Here is an 18,556-nt window from a genome sequence, read left to right as displayed (position 1 = left end):
GCAGCAACACATCCTTCCTTCTCATCAGTCACTCTGCATGCATGCTCTCTTGTCCCAACATTAAAACCTCAAGCTGTCCATTTTGGAACTTTTTAAAAAGTGTTTAGCTTCTTCCTTTCCAGATACCCATTAGTTACTTGTTGAAATAAAGCATCAGACCACAAAAACATCTGACCCTTTTAAGAAGATGTAAGATGGTAATCAATGTTCAACTTTCAAATAATTTTATGTTTATTTCAGATTTTTTTTTGTTCCAGAAAATAGTAACATACTGAAATTTACAACTGGGCTTAAGATATTTGCAATTTTGAACACACTGATCTGCCTTGGAAATAAAGTGAGAACTATTATTCTTGTTGCACAAATACTCTCTACATGAAAAAGAAGGAACAACCAATAGCTAGATTGCTCTAAGTCTGATCTAACATGGCCATTATGCAGAAAACAGTTAAGTCAAGGTGTCCAAGCCTGTATAACTAACAGAAAATGTTAACCCAGGGAAGAGGGATGATGATTCCCTATTCCTTTTTGCAGTTTGACATCTAGGAAGCAAGAGAAGCAAAGCCCTTTGCTACTCAGGATCCACAGTTCGTCCTCTGAATTCTTCAAACTGCTTTAGGCTCTGCATCTACCATCAGGACCATGAACAAGCCCAGGAAAATAACCTTTCAGGTCAAAGAACTAGAAACTAGTAAAATCAGTTTGCTAGCAGGTTAAGACAGCTGAAAAGGGAAAATCTCTTTTGTGATAGCCAAATTCATTCTCATCTTGACTTTTCACAGAAGCATCAAGGCTGGAAGAGACCATCCAGTACAACTATTAATCCAGCATCACCATAATCACCCCTAGGCCATGTCCCTAAGTGCCACATCCAGACCCCTACCAAACACTTTCAAAGACAGTAACTTCACCACCTCCCTGGGAAACTTACTCCAATGCCCAACTCCTGTTTCAGTGAAAATTCTTTTCCTAATCTGAATCCAATCTGAACCTCCACTGGAGCAACTTAAGAGTTCACTTGAGAGATGGCAGATGAGACTGAGCCCCACCTGGCTACTCCCTCCTTTCAGGTAGCTGTGGAGAGTGATGAGGATCCCCCTGAGCCTCCTTTTCCTGAGACTAAACGCCCTCAGCTCTCCCAGCCCCAGTTTTGTTGCTCTTCTTTGGACAGAAATATTTGGTGTAGGAATTGGTATATATGTATATTGGTATATAAACTGGACATGAATTCTGCTATAAAGTTCTTCAGCTCTGATCCCCAAATGCTCTCCACTGAATTTTGAACATTTACCTAAGCTAGAAGCCCAGGTATTCAATATACAGTCTACAAGCGGGAGAAAGACACATGAACATGCATCTTCAGGTCAACTAATTTCTAGCTAAGAATCTTACAAAACAAAACAAAAAAACCCCTACTGTGTTGAGTGATGTATTAATAAAGAGTTGAAACAGCTTCATTAATTTTTTTCCTCACTACTTGTATGCCTGCAGAGGCTCTACGCCAGAACATGGATGTGTCTGAACTCAGCAGGGTATGAGAAAAAGGAAATACAAAATAGAAAAAAAAAATTCCTTCGTGTTAGTTGCTTCTTTTCTGCTTTACAGTTTTATTAATAGAAACACTTTTCCTGATTTAAGTAAAATTTCACTTCAAAAAATACAATGAATGACATTACCTCTTGCTGGTTCTCCTCTTGGTCCATTACAATGGGCTGAGTTACGAGCACACCAAGCAAAGTAGCCCAAGTCTCTTCAAACTGAGTCCGACTGATCCATCCTATGGAAACACCCAGAGATAGCCACTGATGTCTCAATACAAAGCTAAACAAGGAACAGCATTAAAAAAAGGTACATTGTTTCCCCAGATTTAGTTTCATACCAATTCCTATTCGGGCTGGTGCATTTTGGAACGGAGCAGGCTCCCCAGGGAAACGGTCACAGCACCAGATTTTTATAGTAAGTGTTTGGACAATACACTCAGGGTCATGGTGTGACTCTTGGGGATGGTGCAGGAGCTGGGAGTCGATCCTTGTGGGTCCCTTACAATTCAGCTTATTCTGTGATCTACTAGGTGTCATGGGAATGGCAGAGAACACTGCAGCTTCTCTCTTTCAGCTCCAAGAAGGTGGACAGAACTGGAAACATTGTGCTAAGACACTCATAGAATGGTTTGGGTTGGAAGGATTCTTTCAAGAACTTCTAGTCCAACCCAACATCTGATGTCTGAGCTGAAGGTATGCTACAGAGGTATCTTACCACAGAACTTTATACTATGCATTAATAGAAAAAAGTGGCAGGGAAACAAAATATTCTTAAACATGCTGTCAAGTATATGCCCCAGAAAACAAGTGGTCATTCTGCAAGAGCACACTGAAATTTCCCTGAGCTGGAATAGCTTCTGGCTTTACTTCTGTAATTTATTCTCTTTGTTGAACAAAATGTAAGAATTACTGCAGCACAATTACTAACCTGCTCTGAAATACTATCTGTCTTCCACATAAGCAACAAAAGGAAGCAAACAGTTTCAGATACGTTAGTCAGTAATTTCAAAACACAAGAAAATGCCCAATAAGAGCCAAGTGTATTCATTTAATTTTGTACATACCAAGTGTATTAATGCGATAGATGAACTCTTTAAAGATTTCCTTCTCTTGAAGAAATTCTACTGGGATTTCAGGAAAAACTGTGCCAAAGTCACCTGAAGGCTTTGGTGACCAGCCTAATTTCCAGACCTAAAGAAGTATAGTGAAAGTTTATTTATCCAAACCAGATATGGCATTTATATTACATCTCTAAATACACAGGTACCATTCAAAGGCAACAAGAAATCAGTAAATAAAATGAGTTCTCCAAATAGAAAAATACTCAAAGGAAGATGGAACATCTAACAAAATTTATATACAATGTATAGAATATTTCTTATTTTGGGGCTTTTCCCATCATACTTCCCACTGTAAATAAATTATCCAGTTTTATGGTCCAAGTTTAGATACAGAAGCAAGTAAATTCAAGCCACATATTTCAGTTTAGAGATTGTGCAGAAATGATGCTGAAACAGAATTCGAGACACAGTTCACATAGTACTGATGCCTGAAAAAGCACACTGATACATCAGAGAGGGGGCAAAAAAGTTTCAACCAAAAATTTATGTTTCGACATCCCCTCAAAAACAGAGTGCCAAGAAACAGAGAAATGGCCTTGCACATGTTGTTAGTGTTCAAAAAGAAAAACTGATTCATCAGACCAGCTTAAAGCTGAAGTCCTACTTCAACTCAAGTTGTAGAACTTGAGATGCAGCACCATGTTTGATTCCAAAGTTCTTCAATATCTTTTAAAGTCCTAAAAGCAAAGCATAATAAACATACCAAGGGAGGTACTCTGGTGTAGCTGTTCACTAGAGGCAGCCTTGCTAAACTGATGATGATGTTCTTGAGGACAGGAGTCAGAAATGCAGGGATGCTGCTGTTCCTTTTGTGCCCCAGTGACAAGACAGTCTGTAAGCATTCCACCATCTCAGCTATCATTTCACATGCTGCAATAATGTGTTTTGTTTCTTTGTTGGGAGAGAAAGAAATTCAGTTTTATGAATCCACTCAAATGACAAAGAATTTAAAAAGACAAACACAAAAAATTCTTAACAAAAGAGTATGTTAATTAAAAAGGACAAAAATGGTAATAAGGACACACACAAAGAAATTTTAAAAATTTAAAATCCCACACTTTAAAAATCTCAGTCTGTAGCATGCTGCACAGCTAACAGAATCCTCCAAAAGAAAACTCTGCATTAATGTATAACTTTCAAGAAAAAAACAACTATACCTGTCAAAAATACGGCAACCTGTATTTAACAGATATTTACCAAATACAAATAAGGCCTCAGACAGACTTTCGTTGTTAAAAATAATAGTAATGGAAAAGAAAATAGGAACAGAAAGTAAAAATATTTCTTCAGTGAAAGTTTAGGGCAGAAGAAAAATTCACTGCTTACTTACTCTGTGCATTCGAATCAATTTCCCCCTCACTTAAAGGGTTTGAAGTATTCTTCTTTCTTTCAGGACTCAGAAGTTGATTACCAGGTTCCACAGCAACTGAATTGGAGAAAATGTTTGAATGATATAGCTATTACCTATTTCATATTCCAATTTAATCAACACCACATAGTAGTCAAATGTTTGACATATCCAAGGAATTTGCCGAATTTAAAAGTAAACACTAAATTTTAAATGGAAAACTAAAGTAGTAAAAACTAAATTTGTCAAACAAATAATAAGGACTCAAAGGAAATATTCCAGACACACAGCATTTGATCAGTGATGACTGGCAATCTATTAACAAAATTTTGCTCCTAGCAGATCAAACTGCACTCACCTGCTTCTATGATAAACCTAATGCAGTTAATTAAGGAGCAAGCATATGTCACATGAGCTGCAGACGACAGCAAATTCCAGAGACTGGGCTGCTGTAGGGTCAGACAGCAACAGTCCAGACCAGCCTGAAGATCTACACTTAATGGAATCTGGTCATGCACTAAATGCCATGATAGCGCCTGTACAAAAAGAGAAGTTTCACATTAATAGCAAATTCTCACAACAGAGCAACTTCTAACCAAGGGTGACTTTTTTTTTAACTCAGCAAAATGTAAAGTGTTAGTAGCAAAGATATAATTGTTTTTTTTTTTTTCCTGAGAGAACACTATTTTAAGTACAAGAAAATTATGACATTTATACACTGCTTATTAAGTGTCCCCAAAATCAGTGCAGGACCCATTCTCCCAAATGCCAGCATCATTCCATCAATTAATCAACCTCTCCTTGTAAAAAGCTGTGCTTGTCCCATCACCCAAATCTGATTTACTAGCACAGGTCCAATTAAAGAAAACACTAAAGAAATTTCTAGTTAAGACAAAAGAATTGCCCCAGTCAAAAATTACTCAGTGGTGATCAGTTTAAGACAGAGTTGTTCCCTCTCCCAACATTTCATCACACCTTTAGTTATGGTGTAGACTCTTACCTCTACTGACATCACTACGAATTTCAGGATATCACCCTCTTTGTCAGGAGGAACACGGAGACCAGCTGGTAGTTTTGAGAGTAACAACAAATACTGAGCCAGCGCACGACAAAGTGTCATCACAGACTGATACATCACCTCATCTCCTATAAAATAAGACTAGATGAAATCTAGCAGTTTGAAATTTTTTCCATTCAATAAACGTTTTTCAGAACTATTTCATAAGCACTTTTATGCCAGGTATCTTGATTTTTTAGTTTATTTTTTTTTTTTAATAATAAGTTCATGTATTCACAAGACATCTGTAAAGTATCTTTGCAGAGGAGAGAATAAACTTTAAAAGATCATTATTTCTATTACCAAAGATATCGCTTAGTTTTTTCCAGTAGGCTGATGGCTCAGTTGGCAATAGTGGATGAAAAACCTGGTGGCTGGCTGGGAGGTTTTGTACAGCAGAGGACACATGATCCAGAGTTACCCTCCGAGCTGTTTCAAAGAGGCTGCTCTTCTGATCCCTTGAGATCTCATTCATGCCAAGGCTTAAACAAGGTGCTAACAAGCTTAGGTTGAATTCCTGAAATCAAATAGGAAATAAACAGTAATTGTTTTTAAAATGAAAATACATTTCTGGTGATATTATTCTAACATACTAATGCAGTGGTAAGTTTACAGTTTATTGATTAACTAACTTAATATTAGCAGCTCTGCTTTACTGTAGTGTAACAATATGGTCTGGCCCACATTGGCTCCAATTTAAATTCCAACCAGTACCATACTGGAAAGAGAAATCAGTATGCTTATTCCAAATTTTCAGGACAACGTGTGCATAAAGCTTAAGAACGACATAGGTACAAGGAATTTCAAGTAATAAGTTTTCAAACAAACAAGTCGAGTATCTTTTTAGAAACAGCTTCCCCACTATTATTTCTGCATACCAGCAGCAAATACCATGGTGAGAATTTGAACAAAAGACATTCCTAGATACAAGTTGTCCTTTATGCCAGCTTTACTGGCTGTGCCCTGTTAGTGGCTCACTGCAAGTCATCCAGCACAGATATTGAAGAGGTTACAGAAACAGCTGCCCTTGGAAGAGACCGTATGGCAAAGTAAGATTATGTAAAATGGTAACATTGGATTATTCTGATTGCAATACATAATAAACCTTTGCTTCCACTCTATCTACTCAGCCCGTACTAGCAACATTGCTAGACATTGTTTTACACAAGTATCTACTATTTTAGTTCTTAAAATTAAGTGAATTAGTATTATCAGTATATATTATCAGTATCGGTATTATACAAATTTGAAGTGTTTACAGCTAAAAATGTAAACACTTTAAAATGTAATCTATTAATAATACCAACAAGAACACTGGAACTAATTCCATCCTCTGCTTCTGATAAAGAAGTTACCTTGCTGGTCATGAAGGAGCTCAGGTCAGGCTGTGGAATCCTATTTACCAGCTCTGCTCCTTCCAGCAGTGCTGAGTCAGACTTGATATAACACTGGGACCGCACTAGTGACACATACCAGTCCTTTAATGATCAAAAAAGGAAATTTATTACATACTTATTTTCAGAAACAGTACATGGGGAGCAGAGGGAGAACTACTCATTAGCACTGAATGTCTAAGACATCCGGAGGCTATATTAATATTTTTTAAAAATCCCTCAAATTAAAAAGCAAAGCAAGACAAACAACTGGTGAATGGAAATGGAACATCTTAAACTAGACCAATGGATGTTCAGTGACAAGTTGTCTATTTCCATAAAGACTGGACAGGAAATGAGGAAAAATGAATCCTAATATACAGTGCAGGTTATATTAAAGTTGAGCAGACTATCTAGAAAAAAACCATGGAATACTAAGTAGTCATGCAAATATAATAGCAGTAACAGAAAGAACAATACTATAACCAAGGAAGAAAACTCTTCAAATATAAAAAAATAATAATTAATAGTAAATATAAAGTAAATATAAATAATAAACACAATAAATACTAAATATAAATATAATAAATTATATGTATTATATTTATAAATATATATAATATTCAAAGATTCTAATAAATTTGCTGACATTAATTAATTAGAACACAACTAAAGCTGTCAGAACTCAGGAGCATCTGGACAATGCTATTAGTTATAGGATTTATTTTTTAGGTAGCCCTGCGAGAAGCAGGGAGTTGGACTCACTGAACCTTGTGTGCCCCTTCCAGTGTAAGATATCCTATCATTCTGTGAACTATGCATAAGTTGTGGGGGAAACATACAAAAACTGCTTTTGTTTAGAAATTACAGTAACAGACAAAGGAGATTTGGGGGGTAATTTGAAGACAAATCTATGGGTAAATGGTTTCTGGGCAGAGCATTTTCTCCTGCTCTCCACATAGGTCTCAACGCCTCCTCTAAGCCAATGACTGCTCAGACTCATCCAGACCATCAGCAAATAATTTTTGCCATCTCAGTTACATAAGTTTCCTATTACTGTGTATATCACTGTAGAACGTGGAGGGATGAAAAGGAAAAATTATTTGTACCATGGAAAAAACTAGGAAAAAAAAAGACAGAAGACCTCAAGACTTGCTCTTAGCCTTCCACTTCACTTGGAATTAACACGTCTAAGTTCACAAAAGACAGAAACAGTTCAGTATTCTTGATTGTTCTCTGAAAGTAATTTAAAGCTGAGAGAGAGAAACTGAACAAGCAATGTTTAATTTCCAAGAGACAGTCAACAACTTACAGCAAATTAATAAAACTAGTAACTAGTAAAACACATCAAGAAAACAAGATTATTTATCTGTCTCTATTGAGCTGTATATAAATCTTTTCATTAAAGCTGAGTAAAAGAAACCAAACTTGGTAAATTTTTCAGAGCACTGTAAATATAACAAAACATCTATGTTTGTGCCAATTATTCATCCTAAATTCAACAGCCAGCCAACACACATGAAATTCATCACTGATCTATATTTGAGATACAATATGACAATCCTGAGAGCATTAACTGCATAGTAAAAATAAACTGCATTTAAATATTTTGTAACAAATAAAGCTTGTTTATAGCCAAGGCACTTTTAGTGACTCTTTCTAAACATAATCTTACTTTGTCTAGAACAACATTCTCTAAAGCTGGTTGGCCTTCTCCATCTAGTGGGTGTGAGGTAACCAGAGGTGAAGGACTGGTTGTGTCTGGTGCTACCATAAGACGAAACCTATCCAAGAGCGAGTAGAGTCTTTGGTGTCTGAAAACAGAAGAACACATCAGCAGAGAGCTACCTTAGTTTTGGAAATAATTTTAAAATAGAAAGATATCCAGTGACTCAATTCTAATCACCTGACAGAAAAGCAATAAGGGTCTTCAGTTTTTTGTTAGATACATGCATCCATATGATATGCAAACTTTCTTCGGGTATCAGAGGCCAAAATTAATTAACTCAGCACCACCAACAAATAACAATTTAAATTTAATTTAGCGTTAAAATTTGTGATATACTTAAGCTTAAAATACAGCTTTCTTTACCCAGCTTTTAATGAGTACGAAGAATCAAAGGTAGTGTACAGATTATTTGACTGCAAAAAAAAATACATCTTAATAGATGCTATTCGAAAATCCACTATAATTATACTTCTGTTTTAAAAAAATGATACCTCACTATACTAACAACTCCAGTTTCTGGATTTAAGTCAGTGCCAGAGATTTTTTTTTTTTTTTTTTTTTTTTAATTCCACTACTGCTATAAAGAACTTCCACAAAGTAATTTTTTTGAGGTTTTTTTTTTAATGTTAAATAGAACATTACCTATGTAGGCACATTACTATTGATCTACTGCAGTCTCACATTTTAGGTTCTTTCCCCTACTTATTTCAGTCCACAGACATTAATCTCAAACAGCAATGACAAGAGGAGTAAATAAGGATCTTTCAACATCAAATAGAAGCTTTTCAAAAAATGAGTAATTTGCTCCTTTTTATACCAGCTGTTAAAGCAGCCAGGAGACTAAACAGTTAAAACTTTTAACACAGCTGCCTAAAAGAAAAACAAACAAACAAACAAACACAACAACAACAACCAAAAAAACCCCAAGCCCACGTAGCTTGAACTGACAGTATTTTGCAAGTTTGAAGAAAATAAAGTTGCCTTTAGTAAAACAGATTTTGTCAAGAAATTAATTTGCAGCTGCTGTCTCTCAAAAGTTAAATACTGAGTGAGATGCAGGAAAGAGAATTTGAGGTAACCCTCTAGAGCTTGCTTCAGTTCTTAAGTAGTTCTTACTGCAAATTCAACACAGCCAATATAACTGCCCCTTAGGCCAGAACATGCCTCTAGGAAAAAAGCCAAAATGTGGGAAAACAGAGTTAACGCAATCTGTATTAGAATATTTAGTTTGACATTTTAATGATATTTTTGGTATTATTTACCTTGCTGCTAATCCACTGTTTTGAAGGTACTCCTGAATTCTGTCCAGTTCTTCAACGGGTAACTGAGCAATGCTGTTCTATACGAAAGAATCACAAGCATTTTACAGGACAGATATATGTCAAATCCCCAGAAATACTTCTACCAGATTAACAAAGTCACAGGCAGATCAAGCTGAATAAAGTAAACATCCACGCATCTATATACTAATGAAAAAATTTCATCAAACGAAATCACTTGATCACGTTTTGAGGGACTTCCAACCACCGCTCTCGCTAACACGGGCACCGCGCCAAGCGCTGCCCAGGCAGGGAGGGCTCCGTACCTGCAGAGTCGCTGCCAGCAGCATCTCCACGCGGCGGCAGGCCAGCGTGTCCACCACGCGCGCCAGCACCCGCAAGGGAGTGCACAGCAGCTTGTCCACGTACAGCGTCAGCACCGCCCCCGACTGGCTCAGGTGGATTCCCTCCAAGCACTGCAAGGTCTTCTTCAGGGTCGTGGGCTAGATGTTGAAACAGCACGGAACGGAAACAGACCAAAAAAAAAAAAATTACGATCAATTTGGAATACAAAGATCTTAAAGCTAAAGGGAAAGACGCGCAGGAAAAATGAGAGAAGACAACTACCGGATGAAGACGATCATTTCTGTGTGAATTAGTTACTGGGTTATTTAATGAGTAAGTTGTTTGATGTGTAAGAGCTTACTCTTACAAGAGTAAGAAAAACATAGGGAACAAAACTTTTAGGGGGGGGGAAAAAGCTACAGATTTAAGTGAAATTGCAAAAAGCTTTGAACATGGTGAGAAACTTCAACTCTCCCTTGGAAGAAGGCAGGAATATGTGCATAGTCATGACACGTGACAGTACAGAAATCCAGACGATCCTTGGGGATTTTCTGAGCATATGTTAAGAAACAGCAATAGCAACTCAGGATCAAAAGGGTATGTAAATAATTTTTAAAATTTCTTTTATTTTTTTGAATATGAGCACCAATTCAGCACTAATATTCTAAAGGGAGAAACACAAAGACAAACTAGTTTGACTCGTGAAACCAATCTTGGTTTAGAGCGGTCTGTTAATACCAGCTATTTTAATTTTACTGTCTTTCCTGATAATCACCAAGCATTTCACACAGTGACTGCATCTTTCATTAAAACATACTCAGTTTAGTTCATTCTGCTGATTCTCAGCTACTGAAGCCCAGACTAATATCACGGAGCTTTAAGGCTGCCCTAGATTTGCACAGAGACAATGGAAAGAGATGGCAAACAGCACTGAAGCTACTCAGGGTGCAGGTGGCACAATTATCTCTAGATTATTATCACATTAATCACAATTATCTACCACAATTACCTCTAGAGAAAGTCCAGCAAATGACATTTGGAATGATTAAGAGAGATGCATACAACCTCACAACCCTATAAAACATCATCCACTCCTTTTAATTTGAAAACTAAAACAATCAACAGGACTAATACCCTGAATTTCTCAGCAATCTTCCCTCTCCAAGAGGCTACAACTTTTGGAACAGATAAATGGGGAAGGCATGAGCTCACAAATTATCTTCATCTTGCCAGAGTCTAGGAAGATGGACTGGTTCCTACTCCTGTCTCTGTAGTTAGTTTGCTATCTATATCACTAAGGCACTGAAATCAAAGCTGAAGGTTACAGCTTTAATTTACCCATCAGATATTGATTATGTGGCATAATATCCATGAAGGAAGAAAAGCAGCTTAACCATCTCCACTTGAATTCATAGATTTGATGGACTGGAACACATCTAATACTGAAGTTGCTAATATAAGGTTTGCTGCTTGCATTTTTAAGTGACTTTAAAAATAAAATTAGAAGTCGATAAATGACCCAGAAATGTCAAACTCTGCATACTTATCAGTTAAACTTATGCTGACATGAAGTGACTTTATTCTTTACAAGAAGTCAAAAAGTTAAACTTACAGCTGCAAGATTCTCACACCGTGACTGAATGGCCTGGATGAAGAGACCACTGGCTGCTGAATTCCTGTGAACAGCACTGATAAAATCTTGTACTGGAGGCTCATGGGACAGATTAATCAAGTCTTGAACATGATTCACAATAAGCCAGGTCAGGTGTTCTGAATCATGTAGGTTTTGACACTAAAAGGAAAAAAATTAAAATCGGATTGCAGTAACACCAGCATTAAGACTTTAATTACTAAACATAACACAACATAAAGCCTCTCATAAATAATTCTGGTAGTTAAATAATGGCATGGAGTGTCTGTGTCTTAATACCACCATCATTTTTTTTACATGATAAATTTTCCAAATGTTTTGCTCTTTTTGCCAGCTGAGTTATTCACCATGAACGTGCAACCTATTTTTCTAAAAACACTAAAAAACAGGTTAGAAACAAGTAAATCAAGAAGGTTGATTCAAAGATGCTTCTTTTAATGAAATGGTGTTTGACATAAACATGCACACAGAGTTGTCTTGTAAAATGTGATTTTCATTTAGGCTTCTTAAAGATTTCTTATTACTACTGGGCTTCAACACAAAATGAAGAATTTCTGGAAAGCAAATCCAAAGAGATCTGTCAATAATTAATGTCAAACCTCTAAAGGCTTGTGGATATCGACCAGCAGTGGAATTCAACACGAAAATATCTGTAGAGTTAACCAAGCAATGCTGAGAGTTTGCACAGTACCTCAGTAAAGAGGTTCTGGAGGATTTTACCTTGGATGACCTCTAATCTGGCTCTAGTGACTGTCCATTAGTACTTGAAGTGCTTCCTAAACATAGCTTTCTGTTCAGTTGAACCTGAAAGGAATGGTTTCCTCACCTCAAAACTGATCTGAGGTGCAAAGCCAAGTGCAATACCCCCTACTAGTGAAGATTCACTTCAAAAGTTCCCAATGAAGCAAAACTCTAATACTGAGAGAGCAGAAGACCAAAGCCACAGAAATTGTTCTCACTGGAGAACCAAAATGGAATTTTAAATGTTAATGTAAAATCTCTTCTCTTACAGTGTAGAGATGGAAATTTGTTGTTTCCTGGACACTGTGCACTGCTACTGATGTTGGGAAGTCTGAAACTTACAGTGTAGAGATGGAAATTTGTTGTTTCCTGGACACTGTGCACTGCTACTGATGCTGGGAAGTCTGAAACTACACAGAATCCTCCAAGCACCTCCCAAGTAAGGGATGGGATATCCAGAAGATAATTCTATTACCCACCAGGTAAGCTTTACAAGCCAAGAGAACTCTCAGGTCAGAACAGAAAACAATGCCAAATGAGGTCATATCTAAGCTTATAGAAGCACCATCTGAAAATAAAACTACTACTTTCACAGAACTTCATTTTTCACTTAATATACTTCACTTTTCAGTTAACACATGCCAGTAACAAATGACTATCAGCACTGTAAAATAACTCAAACCTGTAGTTATAAAAGTCATAATTCAAAACTTACAACGTAGTCACAAAAGAGAATGAGCGCTCCTCTTCTCACTATCTCACGATTGCACATGCCACGCTTAGATTCCAAGTCAGATTCACCACTGTCTCCAGATACATGAGGACTAAGCAATTTTGTAGTAGAAAGGCTGTGTCGCCTGCAAAAAGTTCATTTTACGTTGTTACTATTTTCTTAGTATGGCTACCGAAACATAAACAACCAAGTGCTTGGAGTATCCTACCAATGTCCATACATGACATGTCTTTCCATGTAAACATCATTCAAACATCACACTTCCCTGAAATAGACACTTTGCTTTCCATCAGATCTTTATATTTTAACAACTGCAGTATTGCTTATTACTTCTTCAGACAGTCTAAAGAACTAAATGAGTTCTTCAAAAGAAAAACACGGGCTGTTGCATCTCTTGTAGGATAGTACAACCTACTGCTGTATTTTCTTCTCAAATCAGTGCTCTTGAGCACTTAGTGTAGCGTCAGATTAAAAGTGACGCCCAACCCAGAAAAGAGATGATACTGGTAAATTAAAAAAAGAAAAAAAGTTACTGCTGTTTCAGTTCATAGAATCGTCATCAAAGTTGCCTGTCAGATCATCAGATCCAACCTTTAACCTAGCACCACATCATGGCTCATCACTAAGCCATATGCTGAAGTGCCACTACACACACTTTGTCAACACTTCCACGGATGGTGATTCTACCCTTCCCTAGACAGCCTTTTCCAATGCCTGAGTACTTGTCCTGCTTTGCTCATAACGCCAGTAATTTCATATTTCCACAAATTAGAATAATACATTTTCAATACATAAGGTGGAACTGAAGCAAGAATCTCACATTTGTGAAAGCATTGATGCACCTCAGTTGTAGAGCAAGACAAGACTGCCCAACACTCACTGCACAAGCACCAGAAATGTCTCCCAAGTCATTTGTTCACCTCCCTCTATAGTTAAAACAGAGGAACATCCACCCTCACAGGAGATCTCTTGATTATCCACTGAGGACAAATCATTCCAATGCCTGACAAGTGGAATAAACTAACTCCAGACAAGAGAACAATCATTTTAAAACCGATTTCCAAATTTCAGACGACTAGTGCTAAGTAAGGTTATTACAGTGCTCGATGCTAATGAACCAGCATGGTGCTAATACCATGTTTTGACAGCATTTAGGAACAGACCCACTGAGAACAGACAATCCTATAGCTACAGTCATATGCTCAGACTGTATTGCCACAAACACAACAGTGTCCATCATCTCCACTGGCTGGTTATTTCCTAGAAACTGCAATATGAGGTTTCCAAATAAACATGAAACACTAAGTATTTTACTATAGTTATTTCCATAGTCAGATGAAGTTTTCTTGCCTTAGAAGTGGAAAGAATACCTGGCAGCTCTTCTGAGGAGCAACTGAGTGCAGGACACATTGCCTTAGTTTGGAAGTCACACCAATATCACAACAGGCAATATGTCCACACATAAAGTAAATGCCTAACGACATTTCATAATCCAAGCAGCACCATTCAATGGGCTGACAGGCTTGGCAGAAAGCAGCTGAATTGTTTTAATATGATTTTAGAAAATATTATTATATGAAACACACTACTAGGAATAAACCCAAATCTTACTTTGGGGTTTGATGCACTTCTGACCACCAGTTGTAGTTGGTATAATTGACAAGAAGCAAGATGTGACACCAAAGGAGAACTAAAGAAGGATGAGTGGGAATCATGGACTGAACAAGGTCACTCAGACTTTCAAGTGTATAGAAACTACCATCAGATCCATCTCCTGTAAACAGTCTGGTGGCTGCAGCTGTGATTCTTCTAAACATCCCTGAAAATAAAAATAAAACCATGTTAGGGTAACAAAGCCCTAGTCTGAATTCTGGAGCTTTAAAATTATTTAGGGTAGAATTACTGCAAGAAAGGTAAATTCTAAGCAGTTTTACAAATTTAAGGCAAGTGATGAAGTTTGCCAAGGGCAGCGTGTAAACCAGAAATGACCATCTCTCAGACCCAATAAATAACGTTTAGATAGGTTTCATGAAAATTCTCATTAATCTGATACACAAAAACCTTCATTAAACTTAAAACTGTCACCCATGGACCAGGGTTAGTTTGTTTGTTTATAAATTAGAACAAATATGTTCTACGTAAGAACCGTGAGGTAACTACTGCTCTGCATGTTAAGGAGGAACACCTACAAGTATTCTGCTTCAGAGGATAGCTTTCCAAACACATCTAGTTGAAACTAAACTTATTCTCTTTCATCCAATTTCTAAAGTGCAAAAATTAGGTATTTCTGCCATTACCCTGAAAATGGGACACTCATCAAAAAAGCAGAATTTTGCTTTCTGATTTGCTGATTCTGCGTTTGCATGCCAAAGCAAAGGCTGTAAAAAAAAAGAAATTAGAAAATGGTGGGAAAACAAGGAAAGTTGTCTAAAGGTGTAAGACTTTTTGAGTTTCTATGAGAAGATAAGATCAGGGGAAAAACCAAGTTTCTTCAGAGTCAGTTAGAAACCAAGAGCTAATCAGAATAATGAAGGAAATCTGCAGTGTTACTTGCTTTCCTTGCCAGACAGAAGAATGAAGCTTTAAATTCCACAGCCATGTGGACCAATTTAAGCTGCCCCCAGGACTGACAAATACACAATGTAAATAGCAAAGAATGGGAGAAATAGCTGAGTCCTAAATCTCTGGTTTCATTTATTAGCAAAGCAGCGCTAGCCTCATTCCAGCTCCCTGCATTTGCAGAAACTACACCATCTAGTGACTTCCTACAGTCATAAAAGCCACTGAATGCTCATCGTTTTACTCTGTCCATGCCTTTTATTTCTAACTTCAAAGGAACACATTGAGAATATTCACTTATAATCTAGTAGCTTCCTGCAGTTGGAAACACAGAAGTCAGCAATGCTGACATTTTGAAAAAACTGCAAGGGGTGAGAAGACAAAACATTCAAGTAGAACAGTGGTTAGAAATGACAGAACGCAGCCTTACGTTTCCAGACACAAATTGCTGTGAGCTACACCCATAGTTAGGAGAAGATAACTTAAAGAGAAAATAATTATGGAGGTTCTAACTGAACAGAAGAAAAGTATTACAAATTCAGGCAGTTAGTTAATCCTCAACCTAAATAAATACGTTATGACATGAAAATACAGCCCAGGTGTCTGAGCAACTTTTCTTTTACTCTGTTACACCGCAGAGGTACTAGTGGTAATAATATACCTGAAGTTATTTGTAGTTTTACATTAAATTAATTTCTAGAGATCATCCAATCCACATATCCCAATGCTCTGCAGGAGTATTTTAATATTTAATTTTCCTTTTGCATGAAAATTTCTACATAATTCCTGGCAAGACTCCCAGTGCAGCCTGGAAGCCAGTCACAGCAGTAGAACAAGCTGAGCCTTCCTTTCAATTATCCCCAGCTCCCACTGTGGAAGAACCTACTGCCCCAATTTCAATCACCAGCTTCATTTTCTGATTTTGTTGCTCCTGGCTTGACACCTTTTAATCACTTTATGCCAAATACCCTGGTGTAAGTTATTTGTTATCATATTTGATTCAAATATTTCTCCTAAAAGTAAGTTAAGATATAATTCAATTATATATACTATAATTACATAATTTTATATAATAAAATAGTATAAAAACATATTAAAATTATTACTGTAACAAACACATGGGAAGAGGACTCTGTATGTCCAGAGTTCCTAGGTGAGCCCTAAAGCACACCTAAAAAAAAGATTCCTTTTGTGCTTCTTCTGGAGTCTTTGCACCAAGAACCTTGTTTGGAGGACTCTCATTTTACAGACCAAGGCAACAGAATGCAGAGTTCCTTGTCCCATGTCTGCACGGAAGCCTACAAAGAACCAGGCACTTGTGCCAAGACCTTTAAAATTGCAGACAACTAAGAGTAAATCAAGGCTGCATTTCAGCTGCAAGCTGAAAATCAGAAGGCAAAAATAGCAAAGAAAGAATAAAATAACAGCAAGATAGTACCACTATTCTGAAAATAACACTAAGGAATCAAGCTACGGACTAAGGAATTACCAAAGGGGTAGATATTGGGTATCCAGCAGAAGAAACCTAAGGAAAAATTTCCAAACCTGAAGAAAGGAACTCAAGACCAGCTAGCTGGAAAAGTGCTGCCTTTCCTGGTTTTCTGGGGTGGTTTCTTGGTTTTGGTTGGTTAGGTTTTTTTGTTTGGTTTGTTGGGGTTTTATTCACTTGTTTGTTTTACGTATTTTTATTAATTATGGCAAAACCCAGGAACTTTCCTTGTCTTGAGTTTGAGCTAGTGGTCTGTGACTCAGTATTTTAAGCTAGACATACCAACTAACCTCCAAACTGAGACAAAACATGAGAAATATAACCCACAAATTTGGAATGATTTGTGGTTTTAGGACTGAAAAATTTCAGACAGTAAAAAGGAGAGATGAAAAGTCACTGCTTACATTTTGTTCCACAAAGACAAAAGCAAAGTGCAAAATGTGCCCTGCATGCATAAGCACCATGTTCGGTAAGTTCTCTACACAGAGTAAGATACAACATCTTAGCACTTACATATTCCTTCTCAGTAGTTCAACACATTTATGAGTTGTTTTGGAACTTAAAAAGCACCCTACCACTGCATGCTATGACATGGTCAACACTTCAAGTATTACCTGATTTGAAGATATGTATTAAGCACATAAGCAGCGTGCCCAGCTCCTGGCAGTAGAAAGTATGTTGCTGCTCATTCATGTCCACTTTTAATTGCTTGGTAACAATATCTTCCAGTAGAATGCCTACCAGCTGTAGTAAGAATCTTGAAAGAAACACATCAATCAATAGGAAAGCTATCAATCCTTCAGAAAAAGATGAGGTTAGCCTATGAAACTTTGGTTTGAAAAATAAAATACAGAGCTCTTGTCCATTCATCCTAAATAACATACTAAATTAAATGCTACAGAACAGGTTAATCGAAAACAAATATGATGCTATATGTTCACAAGCACTTCAATAATTACATATCAAATCTAGATTATCTCTCATCACAGCAGCACTCAAACACTGGCCCAACTCACTTACAAAGCAAATATTCAGAATGTTGTGGTGTCTTTGTAGTGATTTGCTAAAAGCAATTGAACTAAATCAAACTAAAAACAACCTGTGACAGTTACCACAGCTCAGCTGAGCAGGGGTAATTCAGCAAGTCTTGTTTACATCACCCCATCTATCCACACTCTACTACACAGGTTCTTTATCAAACCTCCAGCTGGGGACAATGTGTGGTATAAAAGAAGCACCAAAAGAGGGCATTTGAGGAAAGCCATCCTTGCTCCTGGCCGTGAGCATTACTCCATTACTTACATCACTGCTGTTGGATATAAGGTCACAGTATGGGTGTTCAGAACACCCTCTTCCTTCTACCCACCCCCCTCAGAGTGAGCTGAATGACATGAAACAGCATTCTATTCCTATCTGAAGTTCCATACTTGAGTTATTATTTTCTTAAACAAACAGCTATTTCAAATGCTTCCCACATTAAAACATAATGCCTTAATGACAAACATTATGCCAACATAATACTGCTGCTATCTCTCCATGCTTCTTTTGCTTGAAGTTTGTCATTGTCCAAGGACATCAACATGGGAAGCCAAATGGACAAAGCTGGGTCT

General features: G+C 37.2%; 1 protein-coding gene across 3 annotated transcripts in view; it reads right to left on the bottom strand.

The window, feature by feature from the left end:
• The window catches only part of HTT (huntingtin), a 79,222-nt gene that overhangs the window by 14,700 nt on the left and 45,966 nt on the right, over positions 1-18,556 (bottom strand). For all 3 annotated transcript variants that reach the window (XM_040063654.2, XM_040063655.2, XM_040063656.2), the window contains 15 exons: positions 17,561-17,703; positions 14,510-14,717; positions 12,881-13,022; positions 11,386-11,565; positions 9,755-9,931; positions 9,432-9,508; positions 8,116-8,254; positions 6,423-6,545; positions 5,371-5,584; positions 5,011-5,156; positions 4,369-4,546; positions 3,993-4,088; positions 3,366-3,553; positions 2,606-2,732; positions 1,677-1,777 (listed from right to left, as the gene is read on the bottom strand). In XM_040063654.2, the coding sequence (XP_039919588.1) occupies positions 1,677-1,777; positions 2,606-2,732; positions 3,366-3,553; positions 3,993-4,088; positions 4,369-4,546; positions 5,011-5,156; positions 5,371-5,584; positions 6,423-6,545; positions 8,116-8,254; positions 9,432-9,508; positions 9,755-9,931; positions 11,386-11,565; positions 12,881-13,022; positions 14,510-14,717; positions 17,561-17,703 (2,239 nt within the window). The remainder of the gene's footprint in view (positions 1-1,676; positions 1,778-2,605; positions 2,733-3,365; positions 3,554-3,992; positions 4,089-4,368; positions 4,547-5,010; positions 5,157-5,370; positions 5,585-6,422; positions 6,546-8,115; positions 8,255-9,431; positions 9,509-9,754; positions 9,932-11,385; positions 11,566-12,880; positions 13,023-14,509; positions 14,718-17,560; positions 17,704-18,556) is intronic.

This window comes from Hirundo rustica, chromosome 5 (genome assembly GCF_015227805.2).
Source record: "Hirundo rustica isolate bHirRus1 chromosome 5, bHirRus1.pri.v3, whole genome shotgun sequence".
In the NCBI taxonomy this organism is placed as follows: Eukaryota; Metazoa; Chordata; class Aves; order Passeriformes; family Hirundinidae; genus Hirundo; species Hirundo rustica.
Note: the sequence above shows the minus strand (reverse complement) of the source record. Positions and strands in the feature narration are given on the sequence as shown.